Genomic DNA, 20,303 nt, shown 5'->3' on the forward strand with positions numbered 1-20,303 from the left:
CGCAATTAAAACATAGCATTATGTATTATTGCAGACACTAAAAAAAAGGTTACAGAAGTATCGTTTTGGGTAAATATTAGCTATTTTTGCCGCCATTAACTCATGCAAATACGGTTAAATCATACTATTTTTAGGCACAAAAATATTACTATGAAAACCTTATGTTGTTCTAAAGAAAATTATCCCCAACTAAAACACAATAATTTTTTGAAATAGAATAATATGACCTTGTAAAGTATTATTATTAAAATCGTTTTGTTTTATTATTTTTTTAAATAGCTCAATTTTAATTTTATTTAAAAAAAATTGTCCACCAGATCCGCAGTAAATTTAACTCTTAGTTAATATAATTTACTGTAGACTGGTGGACTATTTTTAATAAAATAAAACTTGGACTAGAATATTTTAAAACGAGCTAGTGGAATGCCTAATTGCAACGAATTTTTGAAATAAAAATTGATGCAAAATTTTATTTTTTTGAAGTTCAGATAATTTCTGAGGAATTTTGCAACATCCAAAATGCCAAATGAAACTCCATCGCTATCGTTATTTTTATTTTTACTTTCTAGAAATTGACGAAATTGCGGTCAAAATTAAATTTTCATTGAAATTTCGGAAAATCCAACACTTTTCAAATAGGATTTTAAATCTCTAAAAAATTTGTCCACATTTCCCTAAATACAAAAAGAACAACAAAATCAGCGATGACAGATATATTAATACTTGGTTAAGAGTACGACTATGCTAACTCGATAAAATTCGATGAGCTTTATCATAAAAGAAAATAGAAACGATTTTTGAAAACCAAATAGAGTTGGATTTTTTTTTTTTTTTGTCTTACACGAATTTTTCATAACCAGCATAGTTTACTTTTTAATTAACGATTAAGTTGAAAATACAGAATGTATGAGAAATAGGTATTCATTGAGTCCTCTTGTTGAGATCTTCATGTTGGCATCACGTTTATTAAAAGGGTGATTTTGATTATGAGTTATATAATTGTTTAGACCTAGTGAATGAAGAGTGAGACGACATTTGTTTAATTGATGAAAACTTAATAATTGTACTTCTGTTCTTCTTTTTTGGTCCACTTGGTATTTAAGCGCGCATACGAATTTCATGTCTATGCAAGTCAAAGATGTATTTCACCGAGGCAAAATTACAAGAGGGCTCAAATTGTTGTCGGTGTGTAGTTACAACTAGATTACATTTCATGTATCATAGGAAAATCATAAACAGGCTACACATGAGTCAGGACTAAACTAACTATTCAAATTTCAATGGACATCGCTTTGGTAGATTTCTGCTAAATCTTTACTTTGCACAGCCAATATTCAAAACCACTGATTCGTTTCCGCCTTAGAAAAATGCAAGCTAAGCCTCCATCTGCGAAGTTGTCCTGAAAATAGCAAGACAATAAGAGCGAGTCTAGTAATTCCTCGGAAGAAATGTATATCTACAGAATCAACGAAGTTTCAGTAGTACCTCGAAACCATCTTCCGAGAGAACGCGAATTCAGCACCAGGTTCAGCTCCCGCGATCGGAACCTGTGACCTCTGTCTCAGTCAGACATACATTGCTTGATCATCAAGAGTCAAGTTTTTCGTTGGGAAGCTGAGCAAATGTCTCACCGTTGGGACTACACCCACTGACGATCATCTTCTCGTAGACGGCGTAAGCGCGGCCGTGGTTACCCGAAACGCAATAGGTCCGAATGAGAGCGTTGTACGTGAAAACGTCCGGCTCGAGACCCTTCAAAAGAAGCTCCTCGTACACACTCTCCGCTCTCTCTGCCATCCCGGCTTTCCCGAGATTGAGAATCATCAAGTTGTACGTGTACAGATCCGGGCTGATATCGCTCCCACGCATCTCGTCGTAGAGAATCAGAGCTTCCTCGACCCTGTTCGACCTCCCGAGAGCGTTGATCACGAGGTTGTAGGAGACCGAATCGGGCCTCAGCCCGGCCCGCTTCAGCTCCTCGAAGTAGCCCACGGCTTCGTCGACCCTCCCGGTTAAGCACAGAGAGTCCACGAGGATCGTGTAGGATTTCAGGTCCGGTTCGATCCCTTCGCCGACCATCCGCTCGAAGAGCCGACACGCGGTTTCCACGTCCCCGGATTTCCCGATCCCGTTGATGAGGATGTTGTAGGTCGCGCAGTTGGGCTTGCAACCGCGCTCGCGCATCTCGTCGAAGAACGAGATCGCCTCTTCTCGCCTCCCCGACTTGAAGAGCCCGTCGAGGATCGGGCCGTACGTGCACGGCGACGGAGAGAAAGCGCCGCGGTCCACGAGATCGTAGTAGAAATCGATGGCCACGTCCACGCCCCGATATCTCGCCAGGTTCGATATCACGATGTTGTAGGTGATCGTGTTGGGCTTGCACCGCACTCTCATCATCTCTTCGTACAGCCAGAAAAACTCGATCACGCTGTCGGACTTCCCGTGGGCGTCAAGGAACAAGTTGTAGGTGAAAGCGTCCGGCGAACAACCGGCGACTCTCTTCATTTCCTCGAATCGCTCACGGGCCTTCTCGTGGAGACCGGCTCTGAGAAGCCCTTCGATCAGGGAATTGTACGCGTACAGCGTAGGCTTGACTGCGAGCGTCTTTGTGAATTTTTCGAAGAAGAGATCCGCTTCGACGGCTTTCTCGCACTTGCACAAGGCCCGTATCACCGGAGCGAGCATAGAGCCGTCGAGGCAGGTTTTGCTCGACGCCAGACGATCCACGAACGAGATCGCCGAGTCTATCTCCGAGTCGACCAGAATTCCTCCCACCAAATCTTCCCAAAACGCGCCGTTCGCGTGGCTCCCGACCCGGCGCACGAAGATTTCGACGATCCTGAACGCGTCCTCGAGCATCCCTTGCTTCACGACGCCCGGGACGAGGATGAACAGTGTCACCCGGTCGGGGTACAGGGATTTCCTCATCTGATGGAAAACCCACATCGCGTCCTCGACTCTGTTCTCTCTTACCAACCCGTGTATTACGGTGTTGTAAGTGAAAACGTCGGGGCGACAGCTCATCGTCGACATCTTGGAGAACAGTTCCAAGGCCGAGGCGACCTCGCCGTTCTTGCAGAGGCAGTCGAGGAGCGTGTTGAAGGTTACGACGTTCGGAGGACAGCCGTGGCCGGTCATGGCTTCGAACACCTCGATCGCTCGTCGGACTTGACCCTCTTTCCTCAGCCCCGCGAGCAGCGTGTTGAAGGTCACGACAGAGGGGCTCAGCTTCAAGCCCTTCATTCTGCGAAACATCTCCCACGCGAAATCTCCTCGACCCGCCTTGAAAAGCATGTCGATCAGAGAATTCATCATCATCACGTCGGGCTCGCACCCTTGCTTCTCCATATCCGAAAGCAATCCGACGGCTTGATCGATTCGTCCCACCTTATTGTAGCACCGCATCATCAGGCTGTACGTCACGGGGTCGGGAACAAGCCCGTAGCCTTTGATCCTCTCGAACATTTCTCTCGCCTCTTTGAGTCGGCCCATTTCGGCGAGACAATGCAACGAGGCGTTGCAAGCGACGATATCGGGAACAACGCCTTCCCTTTCCATCCTCGCAAAGGTCTCGATGGCTTTGGCCGCATCGCCGGACTTTCCGTAGTAGTCGATGAGAAGGACGTACGTGTAAGCCGTGGGAGAAACGCCCGAAGATTCCATGTTCGCGAAAATCGCTAGGGCCTCGTCCAATCTACCCGCCCGCAAGAGTCCGCAGATCAACGTGTTGTACGTCTGAAGGTTCGGAGAAGCTCCGTTTCCGCTCTCTTTCATGGACTCCAGAGCTTGAAACGCTTCATCGAATTTCCGAGCCTTACAGAGAGCGTCGATCATGATGGTGAAGGTGACCACGTCGGGGGCGTAACCATCGGCCACCATTTCGTCCCAAATCTCTCTCAAACCATCCAAATCCCCCGAATCGCCCAACTTGTTCAACAGAGTGACGTAGGTCACGCGGTCGGGTCTGTGACTGCCTTGCTCTTTCATCTCCGCAAACAGAGCTTTTGCCTTGTCAAGATGTCCCGCGCCACAGAGAGCGTCGATCAGAACCGTGTACGTTACAACATCGGGCACGCAGCCCGAATCGCTCATTTGGGTCATGAGACCAGAAGCCTCGTCGATCTTCCCAGCTCTCCCGAGAACTCTGATGCATATCGCGAACGTGTAGTTGTTGGGCCTGAGCCCCAATTTCTCCATCTCTCCCAAAAGGCCCATCACAGTCCCGACGTCCCTTCTCTTCCCGAACGCGGCCATGAGAGCCGAGTAGGTCTTCAGGCTCGGCTTAAGCCCCTCCGAGACCATCCTCTTGTAAGCCTTGAGAGCCTCGCTCGGAAACCCTGCCTGGATGACCAAATAGATAAGGCCGTTGTACGAATAAGCGTTCAGAACAAACCCGGCCTTTCTCATCCTCTCCAACGAAACCGAGACCTGCCTAAATCCGTTTTTCTTCAAGCCAAGACCTCGGAAGATAGTCAAGTAAGTGTTCAAACTCCGGTTTATCATCAGGTTCTGCATCAAGCTAAACACAGTAGCCATGTCCTCGACTCTCCCATGGTCCATCAAAACCCCGAGCATGTAATTGCAAGTCTCAGTGGTGTGAACGAGGCTCGGCGATTGAGCGATGGACACGAAGCGAGAGAGAGCGCGATCCGGGTCGACGCTCGACTTGAGAACCCCAATCACTTCCTCGGAAGAACTCGCCGAAACGATTCTCTCCTCTTCCGTCTGGATTTTCATGACAAACCCACGAAACCCCACTCTTTTTCTTCTCCAGGGAGTCCGGACCGTTACATTGGCGACGAAGAACCTCCCTCCAATGGAGTCGCTGCGAATATGAGCGGAGATTTTACACTCCGGGAACGCACAAGTGACACTGCCACTACAGTACATGTTTGGAGAGAAAGAATGAGTGTCGGAGAACGAACCTTTGTCTCTCTGGCTTCGAATATCTTTTTTTCTTTCTGACGAGCTGTGGAGACGGGAGTGTTGGTGCTAATTGAGAGAATATGAGTATGGGGTCTTATCTTCTTCTTGAAGCTGAACTCAGCTGAACCGTTGGACTTGAAAATTCCATGACCAGTTCTCGTTTCGTTATCTAAGAGCGAGCGCAAATGGCTGGAAATATCTATCCTTGAATTTTGAGGAAATATACACAAAAAATTATTGGCGACAATTGATGTATATTATAGAAATTTATAGCAAAACCAACAATTGAACATGTGAATAGTAAATCCTCCATTTTTTTTTTTATATAGTATTAAGTTAAATAGCTACTATTTAACATAATATTAAATTTAAATAAATATCAATAACATATAGATACGTTGTACATTAAAAAAAAAAGGATTAACTGTTCAGTTGAGAATGCTCTAATTCAAACGGAATAGCTCGTTTTCCACAAAATTTAAGATCTATCTTCATCTCATATGCAATTTCTTTTGTGAAAATCATAACGAATACAAATCAATTTTCACGATAATTTTCAAAAAAAAAAAAAGGTCCTTTAGTTGATCTATAACATCGTCGACATGAATATCTTCACTTTGAAAGTTTTTGTTAACCGAATTGACATCAAACAAAATAATCATACCTAGCAAAAATTCAAAATCCTCCAATTCATATATTTCTAGACATTAGCTTCACTCTTTATTTAGGATCTTCACTTGTTTCTTCTAACTCGAATAAAGTAAATTCGAGGAGCTTGAAATTTAATTGCATTAACACTTTCAATATGACTTTCCCGGTGAGTTTGTGATAGTGGCTTGACTGTAAGATTGTATATATTATTTTATTTTTTAAAAAAAATTCATCGTTCATGAGAAGAAGAAAATAACGAATACATTCGTTGAAGAACTCCCAAAAAAAAATACGGCCATAACACAAGAATTTGCAACATCACAAATTACTAGATTAACAATATGACAACCACAAGGAGTGTACAATGCTCTAGGATTTATATCTAATAATCTTTTTGCACACCTTGATTTTTTGTCATTTTATGTTAGAACCATTATCATATCCTACTTGACCTCTTGCATCTTGTATATCAAGCACTAAACATTTAAGTTCTCCTACAAGCTCATCAAAAAGTCATTTTTTTTCTGGAAGTGTCGTCTAGATTTAGAAATCCTAAAAGTATTCTTGAATCGTAATAGAATTTCTAGAAATATAAGATCATAGTCCTGTATTCTTGATGGCTTACATCCGGAGTACAATTAAGAATAATAAAGTAATATTTAGCTTCTTTTAATTTATTGTTTTCAAAATTGTAGTTTTCACCTCTTTTGCTAATACTTGAATCAATTCATTTTGAATATTATGCCATTGTGAATTTCACCCATTGTTCTCTTGATATATTTTCTCATTGCGTCCACGAAATGCCAAATTATTTTTTTGCTAGACTTTTCACAATGGCTATGATTCTTACTAAGACATTTTTCCAATGTTCGTTCTTTTTATTAAATTTATCTTGGAAATCTTTGTCGATTGTTTTATTCTTCGTCAACTACTTCAAAATCAAACCAAACACTCGTATTAACCAAATGTCCATATTGCTTGTCTCGTGACTCTTCAACTTATAACTAAGGTTTTCCATTCTTTAGTTTTTTCATTTTCTAGTTATACATTGTTTAACACCAAATAGTTTGTAACAAAAACAATATACTTTGTCTAAATCTTTAGAATAAACAACCATCTCCTATCATGTTCCTCTTCATTTGATAAATTTCTTACATAATGAGAAATTGCAAAGTGTCTATAATTTTATCTTTGGGAAATTTTATACCACTTTCTCGTATTGGACCTTTCTCTACTACTAAAAAAAATTATTTGTTATCTGTTAATCGCGTTTTTGGATTAGCACTAAGAACCGTCCGTGGTTCGATCTAGGGCCGGACCCTATGACCGCACATAGGTTGGGTTTGATGAAGTTCTTCTCTTCTCATCGTGTTTGTGTTATTCGGATTTTCGGGTTTCCGAGTCCTTGAATTTTCGGATCTTGGGATATTTCGTGTTCTTCGTTGAGTTCTTGAGTATTTGCTTCTTTGAGTCTTCAACCCTTTGAATCTTTCATGTTCTTCGTGTTTTTCACGTGTTCGTGTTCTTCGTGTTCATCGGATCTTCTAGTGTCCGGGTCTTCGGATCTTCGAGTCTCTGGGTCTTCGAATCCTTGCACTTTCACCTAACCACAAGAAAACGTGAATTTAGAGGGATGCGGAGGGTTTTCCCTCGGCGCGTTCTCCGACGCTCAACATTAGTCGTGCTGTATTGTGTTTTTGGTAAACGATCTGTACTTGTCTCTATGTTTTCTAGAGAGAGAAAGTGGTGGTGTGATTTTTGTAGAGTTTTTCCAAGTTGAGAAAAACTTCCCTTGTGTTGTGAATGAGTGGGGTATTTATAGGAGCCAAGAGTTTGGTGAAAAGTACTTGATTGGGTGGTGGAGATGGTCTTGACCGAGTGAAGACGACCGGGTGATCTTGGCCGAGTGAAGATGACCGGGTGGTCTTGGCCGAGTGAAGATGACTGGGTGAAGACGATCGGGTGGTCTTGGCCGAGTGAAGACGACCGGGTGGTCTTTGGCCGAGTGAAGATGATCGAGTGGTCTTGGCCGAGTGAAGATGACCGGGTGATCTTGGCCGAGTAAAGATGGCCGGGTGGTCTTGGCCGAGTGAACATGACCAGATGATATTGACCGAGTGAAAATGACCGGTGGTCTTGGCCGAGTGAAGATAACCGGGTGATTTTGACCGAGTGAAGATGGCCAGGTGGTCTTGACCGAGTGAAGATGACCGGATGGTCTTCTTTTTTGGCCGACCGGGTGGTCATTTTCTTTGGCCGACCGGGTGGTCATTTTTGTGTTTTTGTCTTGAAGATTTGTCAAGAAGTCTCGCTTGAAAACATTCTTTCAGAGTCTCTTTTGAAAGACATTTTATGAGTGTTGACTCGGAGTTTGGCGCATGAATTTGCTTGTGGGTTTGGACCTTACGTACGGGCTTGATGTTTCATTTTTTGTTCTCGGAGTGTCATTTCTATCTTGCAAAAATCTTACCCAACATTATCTAAATTTTTCCATCTTCCCGGATCGTAAATACGACTCAAGTCATCATTGGTTTCTTGATTTTCATTATCACCTGATGTATTTTCAATTTCTTGTGTATTCTCTACAATTGGATCATTATTACCACCTAATACCTCTTTATTTATTTCTTCATTTGATTCTTTACTTGAATTTATTTGATCTTTTTTAATACATAAGGCAAATTTTTCAATCGCTCTTTTTTGTGATTTAACATAGCTTTTTTATTTTTTATTTTTGAATTATTTTCATATCTCGATGGATATTTTCTAGGGTCCAGCGGCTATATAGCCCAATAGAACTTATAAGCTTTTGCAAAATAGCCATAGTTTGTCAACTATAAGCAAACTAGCTCAAGTAAGATTAATCTAGGCTGGATTAAATTTAATCCCAACAACGATCTATAAAGACAGAATGTAAGTTTTATGAAGGCTGGATTAAAATTAATCGAGGCAGGATTAAAAGTCGTAGTACTCTTAATTGGCTATTTTGCTATACCTAATGAAACTATGTCTATTTTGCAAAAGTCATAGTTTGAATTGGCTACTTAATACCATTTTTCCTATTTTCTATTCGACATATCTAACACTTTTACTAATATGTTGACAAAAAAAAACACACATACACACAAGCAAAACATATAAAATAAAAACAACAAAACTGATAGAAAGAAAATAGTAATAAAAAATAAGAGTTAAAAGAAGAAAGATAAAACCCGAAAAATATGAAAATAGCTTGATCTCTTGATCTATTTTTGCTTGCTTCTAAACTTGAACATATGACAAAAAAAAATTGAAATTTTTTTATATTATACAAATCTCTCGAGCTCTCTTTTTTTTTTTTTTTTCTCTTGAACGTGTATTTTTTTTTTTTTTGTAACTTTAAGTATTGTAAAAGTAATTGAATTAGACAAGTATAAATAGGGGAACAAAATATCAGTTTAACGGTATAAAAACGTTTGAGTTTTCAATATTAAACTGTTTTAATTTTTAACGTTAAAATTCATTAAAAAAAATCGCAACATTTATAATATCAGAGACCATAAAAAATCGCAACTGCTCTGCTGGGCCTTTGTGTATGTTGCCTTTGCAAAGCAACCAGAAAAGATGTTTTCAAAATGGGTCATATTCCCTAAAATAGCAAAGCCCAAATAATTTTTCTTAATGGGTTAAGGCTTTAATGAGTTGCTGAGTATTTTTTATATTGAATATATGAGAATCGGGGCCTTTGCCCCACTCGCCCCCTCTGGGTCGGGCTTGCCCTCTACACACAACTCTCACGAGACATTGATGACCTATCCTATAAGAGTTTTATGTGCCTTGGGAGGTGAGATTCGCGAGCTTTGCTCCAAAGGGGTCCCTTCAAAGACCTCGACTGTTTAGGGATGATATCTAAACCAATGTGACTCTAAGACTTGATGACATATTCATCTTTCTGTAAATATTATATTGGTAGTGTAATTATAATAGTTACACAATTTTTACTCTGCAAATATTATGTTGATGATACATGTTATTGTTGAAATTTTGAGAGGTGGTGTCATCCAAAATCCCAAGTGGTGCCATGCGGCTTGAAGAATCGAGGTCGGCTCTCGAGAGTCGAGACCCTTTAACTAGGCTTGGACTGACTTTGGGGTTGAGGTCGAGATTCTTTATCCCTAACTTGCAATAACCTCTATATTTAATATGATTAATAATGTAAATTTAGCTTTTTTTTTTAAACGGTAACTTCAATATATATATATATGAATAGGCGAAAGCCACTTTACACAAAAGAATGGTCGTTTATAGCTAGCTCCCTGGATCCAACGCCAATCGAGCACGCGAACCCGGGCTGAGCCAAACCATAAAACGAAACCACTACCAAAAGCTAGCCCTAAAGGCCTTTACATAGAGGAAAGGTGAAACTTAGATACAAAAGCTAATCTAGAGCGGGTCTTAAAGAGACATCAACCAAAAGAGACCATGTAGGTCTTTGTACATAAAAACTCTAAGGGGACAAAAGCTCCCGCCCCTGGTAACCGGGATAAGACACTAAACAAAAGGAAGGAACTTCGTTCTTTTCGGCTATCATATGGCGCTTGCCCAATCTCTTTGTAAATCTGCCAGAGAGTAGCCTTTGAAATCTTTCTCCGAGCTGTGAAGCCACAGAGCTATAAGTCTGTTAGATGTATCTTGAAGACCTTCTGCGCTTCAGCCTTCATCTTCGAAGATGCATTTGTTTCGTAGAAGCCAAATCGCCCAAAAACCCGCAAGCACTCCTGCTTTAACTGCTGCCACCCATCGAGCATTTTTTCTAGTCGCTGTGTGAACCTGGAAAAAGTCAGCCAACAAAATAACAGAAGAAGCGTGGATACCGACTTTACCGAAGAACCAACTCCACCAACTCGCCGTTGCGGGACAGTCAACAAATAAATGTTGGTCGTCCTCAGCAGCGCGTTTGCACACCATACAGCAGCTGGGAGACAAAACCCGCAGTGGGTTTTGCCTTTGAATGCGATCAGTCGTGTTGACTCGATTGATAGCAATCCTCCACCCAAAAATCTTCACTTTTTTCGGAGCTGACGATCTCCAAATGACGCTGAAAAATGTCGCTGCGGGGACACTAGCCACCGGAGAGATGGCTGCGGCCATACTCTTTACCGAGAATTCCTCTGAATCGTCCAGCCACGCCCTTCGATCCTCCAAACCTGCCCACAAGGGCACTTCTTCGAGCATGTCCAATAATGTAGCCAGTTCCATCGCCTCACGGTCTGTTAAGTTCCTTGGGAAATTGAAGTTCCAATCCACGACATCAAACAAAAGCGAGGAAGGGGAAGCCAGACTCGCGATAGAGAATCCTTTCGATGGACAGAGACGGTATAGTCCGGGGAACCTCTCTTTCATACTCGTTCCTTCTAACCATGAATCCTCCCAAAACCGGATTCTTGATCCGTCGCCCACTATCCACTTGCAATGCTTGAGAAAATCCTCTTGGACCGCCATGATTGATTTCCACGGGCTGCGAAGTTTGCGTCCTGTAGCGTGCCCAGGGTCCCACCCGTTGTCGTGGTCACCGTAAATGGCGACTATCGCCTTGTGCCAAAGAGCCCTAGGCTCAAGTGGAAAGCGCCATAGCATTTTGCGAGAAGCGCCACATTTTTCTCTCTCAAGCCTCCTAGACCCAAACCGCCCTTTTCCTTAGGCCTACAACACACTTCCCAAGCGACTCCGGGGCTGCCTTTCCGGCCTTCAAAGCCTTCCCAGAAAAAGTTTCTCATAATCTTCTCTAAGTCGTCTGCCACCACTATAGGCATTTTGAACACCGACATAAAATACGTTGGAAGACCGGATAGCACCGACTGGATCAAGGTCATCTTGCCTCCTTTCAAGAGAAACCCCATTTTCCACCCGGCTAGCCTTTTAGTGAACTTTGAAATGACGGGGTCCCAAAAAGTTTTGCTTCTCGGGTTATTGCCTAAAGGCATACCAAGGTAGGATATCGGCCACGATTCCTTTTGACAACCGAGAATGGCAGCCAAGCGCGAACAATCGACCGGGTCTCTGTTGATCCCAATAAGGCTGCTTTTCTCGATATTTATTTTGAGCCCGGACTCGTCGCAGAATCTGGAAGTGATGTCGATCATATTCGTCCAATTCCGATCGTCAAACTCCCTGAAGATGAGCGTGTCGTCTGCGAATTGAGGATGGGAGATTGAAAGGGCGCCCAAAGAAAGAGCGTGGAAATGTCCTTCCACAACTCCGCGCGTGATGCGTCTTGACAAAGCATCCGCAACCAAGATGAAGAGGAAGGGCGACAAAGGATCGCCTTGTTGAACCCCTCTCGATCCCGAGAAGCGTCTCCGGTCTTTACCGTTAATAATTATCGAGAAAGACACCGAGGAAAGGCAGCCTTTGACCCACTTCCTCCATCTACCATCGAAGCCTTTGCGTTCCAAAACGAAGTCCAGAAAGTTCCAATCCACCATATCGTACGCTTTTTCAAAATCGATTTTGAGGACCGATCCAACTTTCTTGGTCCTACTTGTCTCCTCGACCAATTCGTTGGCTATAAGTATGAGGTCCGTAATCTGCCGACCTTTGACAAAGGCTCCTTGGAATTCAGAAATGGTTTTTTCAAGTACATTATTAATCATCTCTGCCAAGACTTTAGCCAAAATTTTGTATAGACCCGTCACCAGACTTATTGGCCTAAAGTCCTTCGCTCTGCAAACGTTTAGATTTTTTGGGATTAAACATATGAAAGTTTCGTTGACGCTTTTGTTGATTACTCTTGTTTCCCAAAATTCTTCAAAGAATTGAATGATGTCATGTTTGATCGTCTCCCAAAAATCTTGGAAAAATGCCAAAGAGAAGCCGTCTGGCCCGGGCGACTTGTTCCTTCCACATGCGAAAACCGCCGCCCGAATTTCATCTTCCGTGAAAGGTAAAGAGAGACTTCCGGCGCTCACCTCGTCTACGGGATCCCATTCAATGTTGTTCCACTCACAGTTTGTTTTAGGGCCAGCCCGGTAGAGAGTTTCAAAAAAATGATTTATTTCCTCCACGATTTCAGCCTCGACTATCGTGATGGACCCATCGTTCCTTTCCAGTTTCCACAGTGCGTTTTTAGCTTTCCTAACGCTTAGAAGATTGTGGAACATACTCGTGTTACCGTCGCCGAATTTGGCCCAACTGATTTTTGACTTGAACCTGGCTGCTCTTTCTTCGTTTGCTAAAAGGCCATCTAGTTGACCCTTAAGGAAGGCTCTCTCATGTCTTAACTCTTCCGCCCAGTCGATACCCCCTTCGGCTCTGTCTAAAAGGGTAATCTCCTTCTCGATTTTGAGTTTTTGGCAGTATCTCCTTTCTCTTTCCCCTACGGACCAAGCCTTTATTTTATTTTTGAGTTTGTGGAATTTTCCCATGATTCTGTGTCCTGACCTGACCATGATACCAACACCGTTTCTGACCATGTGCTTCTAACCAGGTCTTTGAATTTTGGGTTGTCCAACCAGTCGTTATCTAGCCTGAAAGGACCCTGACCCCAAGATGCTCTATCCGTGGTTATGACCAACGGGAAGTGATCTGAAACCCCTCTTAGCTGAACCTCTTGTTGGTAATAGGGAAAAATTCTCCGCCAACCTGGTGAGAGCAAAAACCGGTCCAAACGTGAACAAGTCGGATTCTCCTGGAAATTAGACCAGGTGTACTCGCCGTTTGTAAGAGGGGGATAGAACAAGGAAAGCTCTGCGATTATTTCGTTGAAGCATCTCATGCTCCGCCTTGCCCGAACGGTTTTGTTCTTTTCTGATGCGAATCTAACAACGTTGAAATCACCTCTCACACACCAATTCTCACCACGAATTTCCCCGAGGCCAGCCAACTCATCCCAAAACTCATTCCTTTCTCTCGACCGGCATGGCCCATATACCCCTGAAAACCACCACGGGGAATCACCATGCACAATCTTTATCGACACCGTAAAATCTCCCAATAACGATTCCTCCACCGAAACCCTCCTAGAGTCCCATACAATCACTATGCCCCCTGAAGTACCTATGGACGGGAGGGAAACCCATTCCTTAAACCTTGAACTCCAAATGCTACCTATGAATTTTCTGTCTATGTGTATTCTCTTTGATTCTTGCAAAACCAAAATATCCGGTTTAACTTTGCACACTAGGGACTTAATTCCCCTACGTTTGTCGGGGTGACCTGTACCCCTGACGTTCCAAGATAATATCTTCATAAAGACGGTACTTCCCTCCTTTTGAGCTTTGAATTCCCGTAGCTCATATTAAAATCTAGGTTTTTTAATTCTCTTCTGGCCCCCTTGGAGCATATTGGATTTCCTTTTCGTTTACCCGAGACTCTGGTTGCCTTTTCTACGCTTTTCCTAGAGCAAGCTTTCCCTGAATTTAGAGGAGCGGCCGACAGGGGAGATATAGGATCCTTAGGATTTATCCTGCCTTCCGAAGTGAAAGAGCCACCCTCGGATCTATTATCCTCCTCGGGTCCAAACAGAACAGCCACTCCTTCCAAACCATCAGCCGAATCTGATCCGTGGTCGTCTTCAGAGGAGCAAAAGATTTCTTCTGAAGAACCCTCTTCCGGGGAAGATTCCCCGAGCATGTTTACCATTGCCCCGTCTTGATCGGACCCAACTTTATCATCCTCGTCCAAACCTCCGGGGGGAGGTTTGAAGGCCGACTCTTCCTCTTGGTAAAATTTAGCTTTTATAATTATGTAAAATTTGACTAATTTGTTAAACCTTGGCCAACTGTTTTAAAAATCAATTGTTTGCTTAAAACCTTATGTATATAGACTTAAGTAAATATTTTACAATGCTTTATTCTCATATAATTTTTTTTTTTTTTTTTTTTTTTTTTTTTTTTTTGTATTTTATAATAGATAATATTAAAATACAGTGAATAGCAATTCAAACTCGTTGCTAAATAGCAATCCAAAGGGGCCTAGATTTTTCTATTTTTTAATTTTCCAATTACATTGAATAATTCCCCGAAATTCCCTGAATCACACTTCACTAATCATTGCATAAAAAACCCATTTATTTGTTCAGTCGCCTACGAGGCAGAGAGAGGCGCAAATCATCCATGGAGGTACTCGCAAACGCCTTCTCGGTTCTAGAGCTTGACGCCGAAGACGACGACCAGGCCCGAACATCGTCGTCCAACGATTCCAATCCCGAACCAGACTCTTCTTCTTCGAATTCCGGTCAGTTGTCTTTTTTATCTGACTTACGATTGCTTCTAAGCATTCCCCTTTTTATTGGTTTCGTTTCAAGTCTCATATATTTTTTTTTATCGCCGAGGAAATAAAAGAAGACTCTTCCATCTCCAAGCTTATCTCAGACGTAGCTTTTGTGGCTTCATTTCTTTGTTAGTTCTATGTGCTCGTGGGGTTGATATGGAGTTAAATTTGTTCTTTTCTCGCTTATTCCTTGTTGCAGTTTTATATAGTTTTCGTGGGTTTTTGGTATCTTTGAAATATTTGAGTTGTATTTGCATAGAGTTCTTCTTCAGCCTTGGTTACTACCGTCATATTATTTGTAATCTTTGTGTGAGTTTGTGTTCTCATCCGAAATTTTGAAAAGCTTAGAAGTCATGATTATTATCTAAGATTATTGTGAATCTTCTTAATTTATACTCCCAGTTTATCGTATTTAGTTTCTAAATGTATTCTTCACCATCCTATGTGTTCCACTTCTCAGGTAGACACCATTGCATATAAAACTCTAGAACGGGCTTTTAGGAAATTGAGGTTCATCCATTGGCAAAGTTTGTTTATCTTCTAACATGGGAAACAAATTGATGTATAATCTATCTAGAAAATGAGTTTTAAGCCGTGGATTGTCTGCTACGGGGTACTGTGTTATTTTCTGTCTGATATACCCGGTTCTTGTTTACTTCACCAACCTTGTCTACCAATTGGACATAACTCACTTTCCCTTGACTTACTGGAAGAAATTCATGCACATTTCATTTCCAATCTTTGTAATTATTAAGACTTTTTGATGCAGGCCTTGAGGCAAAGGAAGCTAGCAATGGTGACGCCAAGGATGTAGAAGAAAAAAATAGCAAAAATCAACAAATTGTTGATACATATTCAACAGGGCACTACAAGCTGCCTCTTGTGTGGATTGACTTAGAAATGACTGGTAATTGGGGCACATGTCCTATATAATAAATTCTTAGGTCGTTTCCTTGTGACAAAAGAAACAGCTTTCACAAATGCATTTTTTAGTCCTAAAATGACTCTAGAAAAGGTTTATTTGCTTCCATTTTCAGTGTCGTACTTGCTGGTATGAAGTCCAGTAGCAGTAACTGTTTTGTTATGTTCACTTGTGTGTATGCAGGTTTAAATGTTGAAGTTGATAGGATACTTGAAATTGCCTGTATAATTACTAATGGAAGTTTGACCAAATCAGTTGAGGTATGGACCTACCGTTCCGTGCTGTTTTGTTTTACTTGTGAACGTACAATATATATATATATATATATATATATATATATATATATATATATATATTCGGCACTTAGTTCTTGTTTAGTTCAGTTGGACCAATTATTTATTAAGATATTCTAGCCTTTGTTTCATTAGCTCGAGATGACTGATCATAGCATCAAGTGTGCCACAGCCATTCTTGATTGCATCATTCAATAGAAGTATACTAAAAACCCAATTGAATGAATCAAAGAAGCCCACACGTTGAAAAGCTTCATTCTAGCATTGGCTCTTGTTGAGTGATCAGACCCATGGTTTTGTTCCCACGTAGTTTGAGGTTCAATTCCTCCCAATGGACATTCCAAAGAATTTACTTCAGTTTCCTCATTCCAAACGTTGTAGGGTTTCAGCTAGTAGACCCGATAAATAAAAAAAATTAGAATCAACTCTTCATTTTGTGCTTCCACTACCATAATAAATTTGAATTGATAATGTGGCTTCTAGCTTAAGTTTAGTCCAAAGGTACCAAGACATCAAATGTAGATGTAACCTTTTGTTTAGATACACGATCCCTTTCTACTGACCTAATAACATCACCGTGCAACAGTTCTGATGTTCATTCAGCTGTATCGCGCAACTTTTTTTTTTTTTTTTTGGTACTGTCTTTTCATTGTAGTTTTTCTTTTCCTTCTAGGTCTCTGGTTTCTGATTCTGATTAGTTTCCTCTTCTAGGGTCCTGATCTGGTAATTCACCAAAGTAAAGAATGTTTAGATCAAATGGGAGAATGGTGTCAAAGTCATCACAAAGATAGTGGTAAGTAGTTAATATCAACTTGTACGTAATTATCTCCCATTGCTAGCAATTACTTTATCGTTTCACATTTGTGTTTCAATACTCGTATTATCATTAATATGTATCTCACCTGTTATTCATCTAAATGTTTAACCATATCCAGGGTTGACGAAGAAGGTGTTAAACAGTAAAATTAATGAAAGAGAAGCTGAAACGCAGGTTGGTAGTAACTTCACAATTTTGGCTTGAATGATCCAATTTCCAAAATGTGTTTTTTTTTTTTCATGACGTGGTTCACTGATCTTGATGAGTACAATTTTAAGTCAGAGGATCCTGGAAATAGTTTACTCTAACTTAAAACGTAACTAAGAATTTTCAGACAACTTTGTGTTCAAGATAGAACCAGAGAAATTAGTTGATTTAATTTGCATAAATGATCTCATTATCCTTGCAATAGAGATATTTCGTGTAATTTCATTGGTATCATGTTATTAGCCCTTGTAAATCGTCGCTTTATGTTCTGTGGGCTATTTGTTGCATCTCAAAACTTTGGTTGAAAATAATGCGTGTGACTGCATCATTGGGATGTGCAGGTTATTGAATTTGTGAAGAAACACATCGGCGCATACACACCACTTTTAGCAGGAAATTCAGTTTACGTTGATTTTATGTTTCTAAAGGTGATAAGCTCTATCTATTATTTTTTTTTTTTTGTTTCTAAAGGTGATACATTTCATTGCGTCTTTTCTTTCATCATCTTTGGGTTCAACAATGCCTGTTCTTTTTCAAAACCTGGTGTTTGGTATCACGGGTGATTTACTTGAGAAAAAAAAATTGTAGTACTGCACAACTATTTTAGAATTGCCAAAAGGCACTGATTGCTATTTATATCCATACTTATGGATGCGTTCACACCAACTACCACTGGCCCTACCATTCAATTGGCATTTTGATCTCTTAGTTTGTAGGATTGCTGTGCTTATTTCCCCCTCGTATATAAGTTTTTTATTTATTTTTTTTTTCATTTTGTTGGAGAAAACTAATGCAGTAATAGCTGTATCTCGGTTGGTGTTATTTAACGTCAATCGTTTTGTGACCAGAAATACATGCCAGAGCTGGCTAGCCTTTTCTCACACGTGGTAGTTGATGTCAGCAGCGTCACAGCTCTATGCATTCGCTGGTTTCCTGGAGGTAAAAAAAAAATTCTTAAAATCTATTGCATGTGATGTTCGTGCATTAGGATATTGTTTTCCAAAACTCGTGTAAAAACCCAGTGGAATGTGTAAAATTTGTTTCAAATCTGAATCATATATTGTTTGATTTCAAGATAGAAGTTCCATGGTTGGTTGGACTAGAGTTTCTGGTGTTAAAAGTTGCACCAGTAAATCTGAGGTCTTAAATTATCTTGGCGATTCAGATCTGGTCTTTCATTGTACTGAAAAATGCATGACCACGCATTGAGTTGGTTTTTGCGATAGCATTTTCATACTGACTGATTTTACGCTTTTTTATTAATTTTTTTATTGCACATTCATCTACCCCTGATAGGCTAAAAACCCCGAAACTGTTCTCTGTTTGCTAACTATTGCAATCTTGTAGATCCTTGAGATATCTTTGAGGACTGATTTTCACTTATTGACGGCTTAAATTAATCCCATTAGGTCTTTGTTAATCCAGGCTAAAAAGAGAGTATTTTTTTTACTGATCATATTTCCATTTGCAGAAAAGAAGAAAGCCCCAGCTAAAGAGGGCAAACACAGAGCCATGGACGACATCAGAGAAAGCATCAGAGAGCTTAAATACTACAAAGAGAATATTTTCAAATTCTCCAAAACCAAGAGGTGAATGGCCAGAACAGATGAACAAAACGTACGCTAATGAATTGTTTTGTGGGGTCTAATTTTATGATGTACCCCTCTCCGATTCCAAGCCTTGTTATTTCAGCGGTGCTCAATGTTTGTGAACATTAAAATCTTTTGGCTGTTTATAACATTTTCTTGGCTCACAGCAACTGAATTATTTTGAAACAAAACAAGATTATGTAAATGTACCATACTATTTGTTACTTTTTTTTCTCACAATGTCACTTTGAACGAGCCGCTCTGGTTGCTTATGAGTGTTCCCACCTTATACTGGGTTATTTTCCATTTGGTCTCCATCGTACTTAGATACTCGTTATTAGTATTACTAAATGACATTAACAGCCAAACATTATAAGAATATGTTTGCGATAAGGAGACTTGTAGCTAAAAAATATTGAATACATACATAATTCATACCAAGGATTGACTTTTCGGTGAAACCGATCGAAAATCGCCTTACCGGAGGGTACCGGTACCGGTTCGACGTTTACCATTTTCGTTCCAATTTATCGGTGCTTTTCGGTACTTTTCGGTGCTTTTTGGGGGTTTTCGTTCGTCACAAGCTTTTTTTGTCAACTTTCCTTGATTTTCGGTAGGTAAGTTTCGGGGGTTTTTTCAAATTTTGAGATTTTTCATTTTTTTGATCATTTTTTACTTTAATCCATGATTTCAAGGTTTTGAGCAATGAATATGATTTTATTGGTTGTTTTGTATGGTTTTCTATGTATTTTTAGGTTTAATCCGAATTAAAATATTGATTTTAATCCGAATCTGAGTTTTTTGGTGTTGTAGATGATGATTTGATGATGAATATGATGATATGATGTTCTTGAGATGAATATAATGCTTATGATGTTTAATGATGATTAATGATGTTCTTGAGTCTAATATGATGATTTGATGATAAATATGATGATTTGATGATGAATATGATGATTTGTAATGATGAATTGATATCATGTATTCGTTGTATGAACTATGAAGTTTGAAATATGAAAAATATGTTTATTTTTGTAAAATATTTGTCTGAATACCCTTTGGTTTATTACAATTTTTGTCGGTTTCTTCTACGGTAAGAGGTTTTCTGCCAGCACTGATTTTTTTTTTTTTTTTTGTCTGAATACCCATCGATTTTTCCTCCGATAAACGGTTTACCCCAAAAATTGAAGTCCCGGTACGATAACGGTAATGATAGGACAAACATTGATTCATATATAAAATAACCTATAGTAGGCATTCTATGCGGAATGTCCAAGATAAAAGATTTAGCACTATGTTGTTAGGATTTACGCGATCCCTTTATTTTATTTGTTAGGTAACTTTTTAATTGTAAATGGTTGGTGGAAGGATGTTGTTTTCCTAATGGGTGTGATCTTGGGTTCATAACACTATAAGAGGAAACATTACCTTTTGTGTAGATATCATTGTCGGATTTGATAGAGTGTGTTTCGGTCAAACGAGTGGATTTGATATCCGAGCTCTTAGACTCGAGAATCGTGACTTGGGGCCTATCGGTTTTGAGGTCGAGAATACATTTGTGGTCATAGTCTTACTGATGTCTTGACCTTAACATTCTCAACATCTTTGATCTTGCTCGATTCGAGTCGGTTTATCTATATATATATGAC

At 40.4% G+C, this 20,303-nt stretch overlaps 2 protein-coding genes across 5 annotated transcripts; one reads left to right on the forward strand and one right to left on the reverse strand.

The window, feature by feature from the left end:
* Window positions 1-1,115: 1,115 nt before the first annotated feature.
* PGR3 (proton gradient regulation 3) lies at window positions 1,116-5,162 on the reverse strand. 4 transcript variants are annotated; one of them, XR_016302029.1, is made up of 3 exons: window positions 4,926-5,162; window positions 1,486-4,825; window positions 1,116-1,399 (listed from the first exon to the last, which is right to left on the reverse strand). XR_016302029.1 is itself a non-coding variant. In XM_089630253.1 (3 exons), exons 1-2 carry the CDS (start codon window positions 4,888-4,890, stop codon window positions 1,528-1,530), a joined length of 3,279 nt encoding a protein of 1,092 aa, XP_089486379.1. In that variant the 5' UTR covers window positions 4,891-5,162; the 3' UTR covers window positions 1,116-1,399; window positions 1,486-1,527. The 4 variants fall into 4 exon arrangements, 2 of the variants coding, with proteins under 2 accessions (XP_089486379.1, XP_089486378.1); XM_089630253.1 differs by having other exon boundaries at window positions 1,486-1,547; window positions 1,632-5,162; XM_089630252.1 differs by having other exon boundaries at window positions 1,486-1,556; window positions 1,632-5,162.
* A 9,408-nt stretch (window positions 5,163-14,570) lies between these two features.
* On the forward strand, window positions 14,571-18,958 carry LOC149380972 (Polynucleotidyl transferase, ribonuclease H-like superfamily protein). Its single transcript, XM_089600723.1, has 8 exons — window positions 14,571-14,790; window positions 15,596-15,733; window positions 15,932-16,008; window positions 16,753-16,834; window positions 16,977-17,032; window positions 17,407-17,493; window positions 17,914-18,004; window positions 18,537-18,958. Exons 1-8 carry the CDS (start codon window positions 14,670-14,672, stop codon window positions 18,656-18,658), a joined length of 774 nt encoding a protein of 257 aa, XP_089456849.1. The 5' UTR covers window positions 14,571-14,669; the 3' UTR covers window positions 18,659-18,958.
* Window positions 18,959-20,303: the final 1,345 nt, after the last annotated feature.

Source organism: Urtica dioica, chromosome 11, assembly GCF_054948205.1.
Source record: "Urtica dioica subsp. dioica isolate 48M chromosome 11, U.dioica_male_clone48M_v1_H2, whole genome shotgun sequence".
NCBI classification, from domain to species: Eukaryota; Viridiplantae; Streptophyta; class Magnoliopsida; order Rosales; family Urticaceae; genus Urtica; species Urtica dioica.

Coding starts and splice junctions, on each gene's coding strand:
- LOC149380972 (XM_089600723.1), top strand. CDS start 14,670: ATGGAGGTACTCGCAAACGCCTTCTCGGTTCTAGAGCTTGACGCCGAA. Junction 14,791..15,595: donor CTCTTCTTCTTCGAATTCCG/GTCAGTTGTCTT, acceptor TTTTTGATGCAG/GCCTTGAGGCAAAGGAAGCT. Junction 16,009..16,752: donor GTTTGACCAAATCAGTTGAG/GTATGGACCTAC, acceptor TTCCTCTTCTAG/GGTCCTGATCTGGTAATTCA.
- PGR3 (XM_089630252.1), bottom strand. CDS start 4,890: ATGTACTGTAGTGGCAGTGTCACTTGTGCGTTCCCGGAGTGTAAAATC. Junction 1,557..1,631: donor CAGTGGGTGTAGTCCCAACG/GTGAGACATTTG, acceptor TGACTGAGACAG/AGGTCACAGGTTCCGATCGC.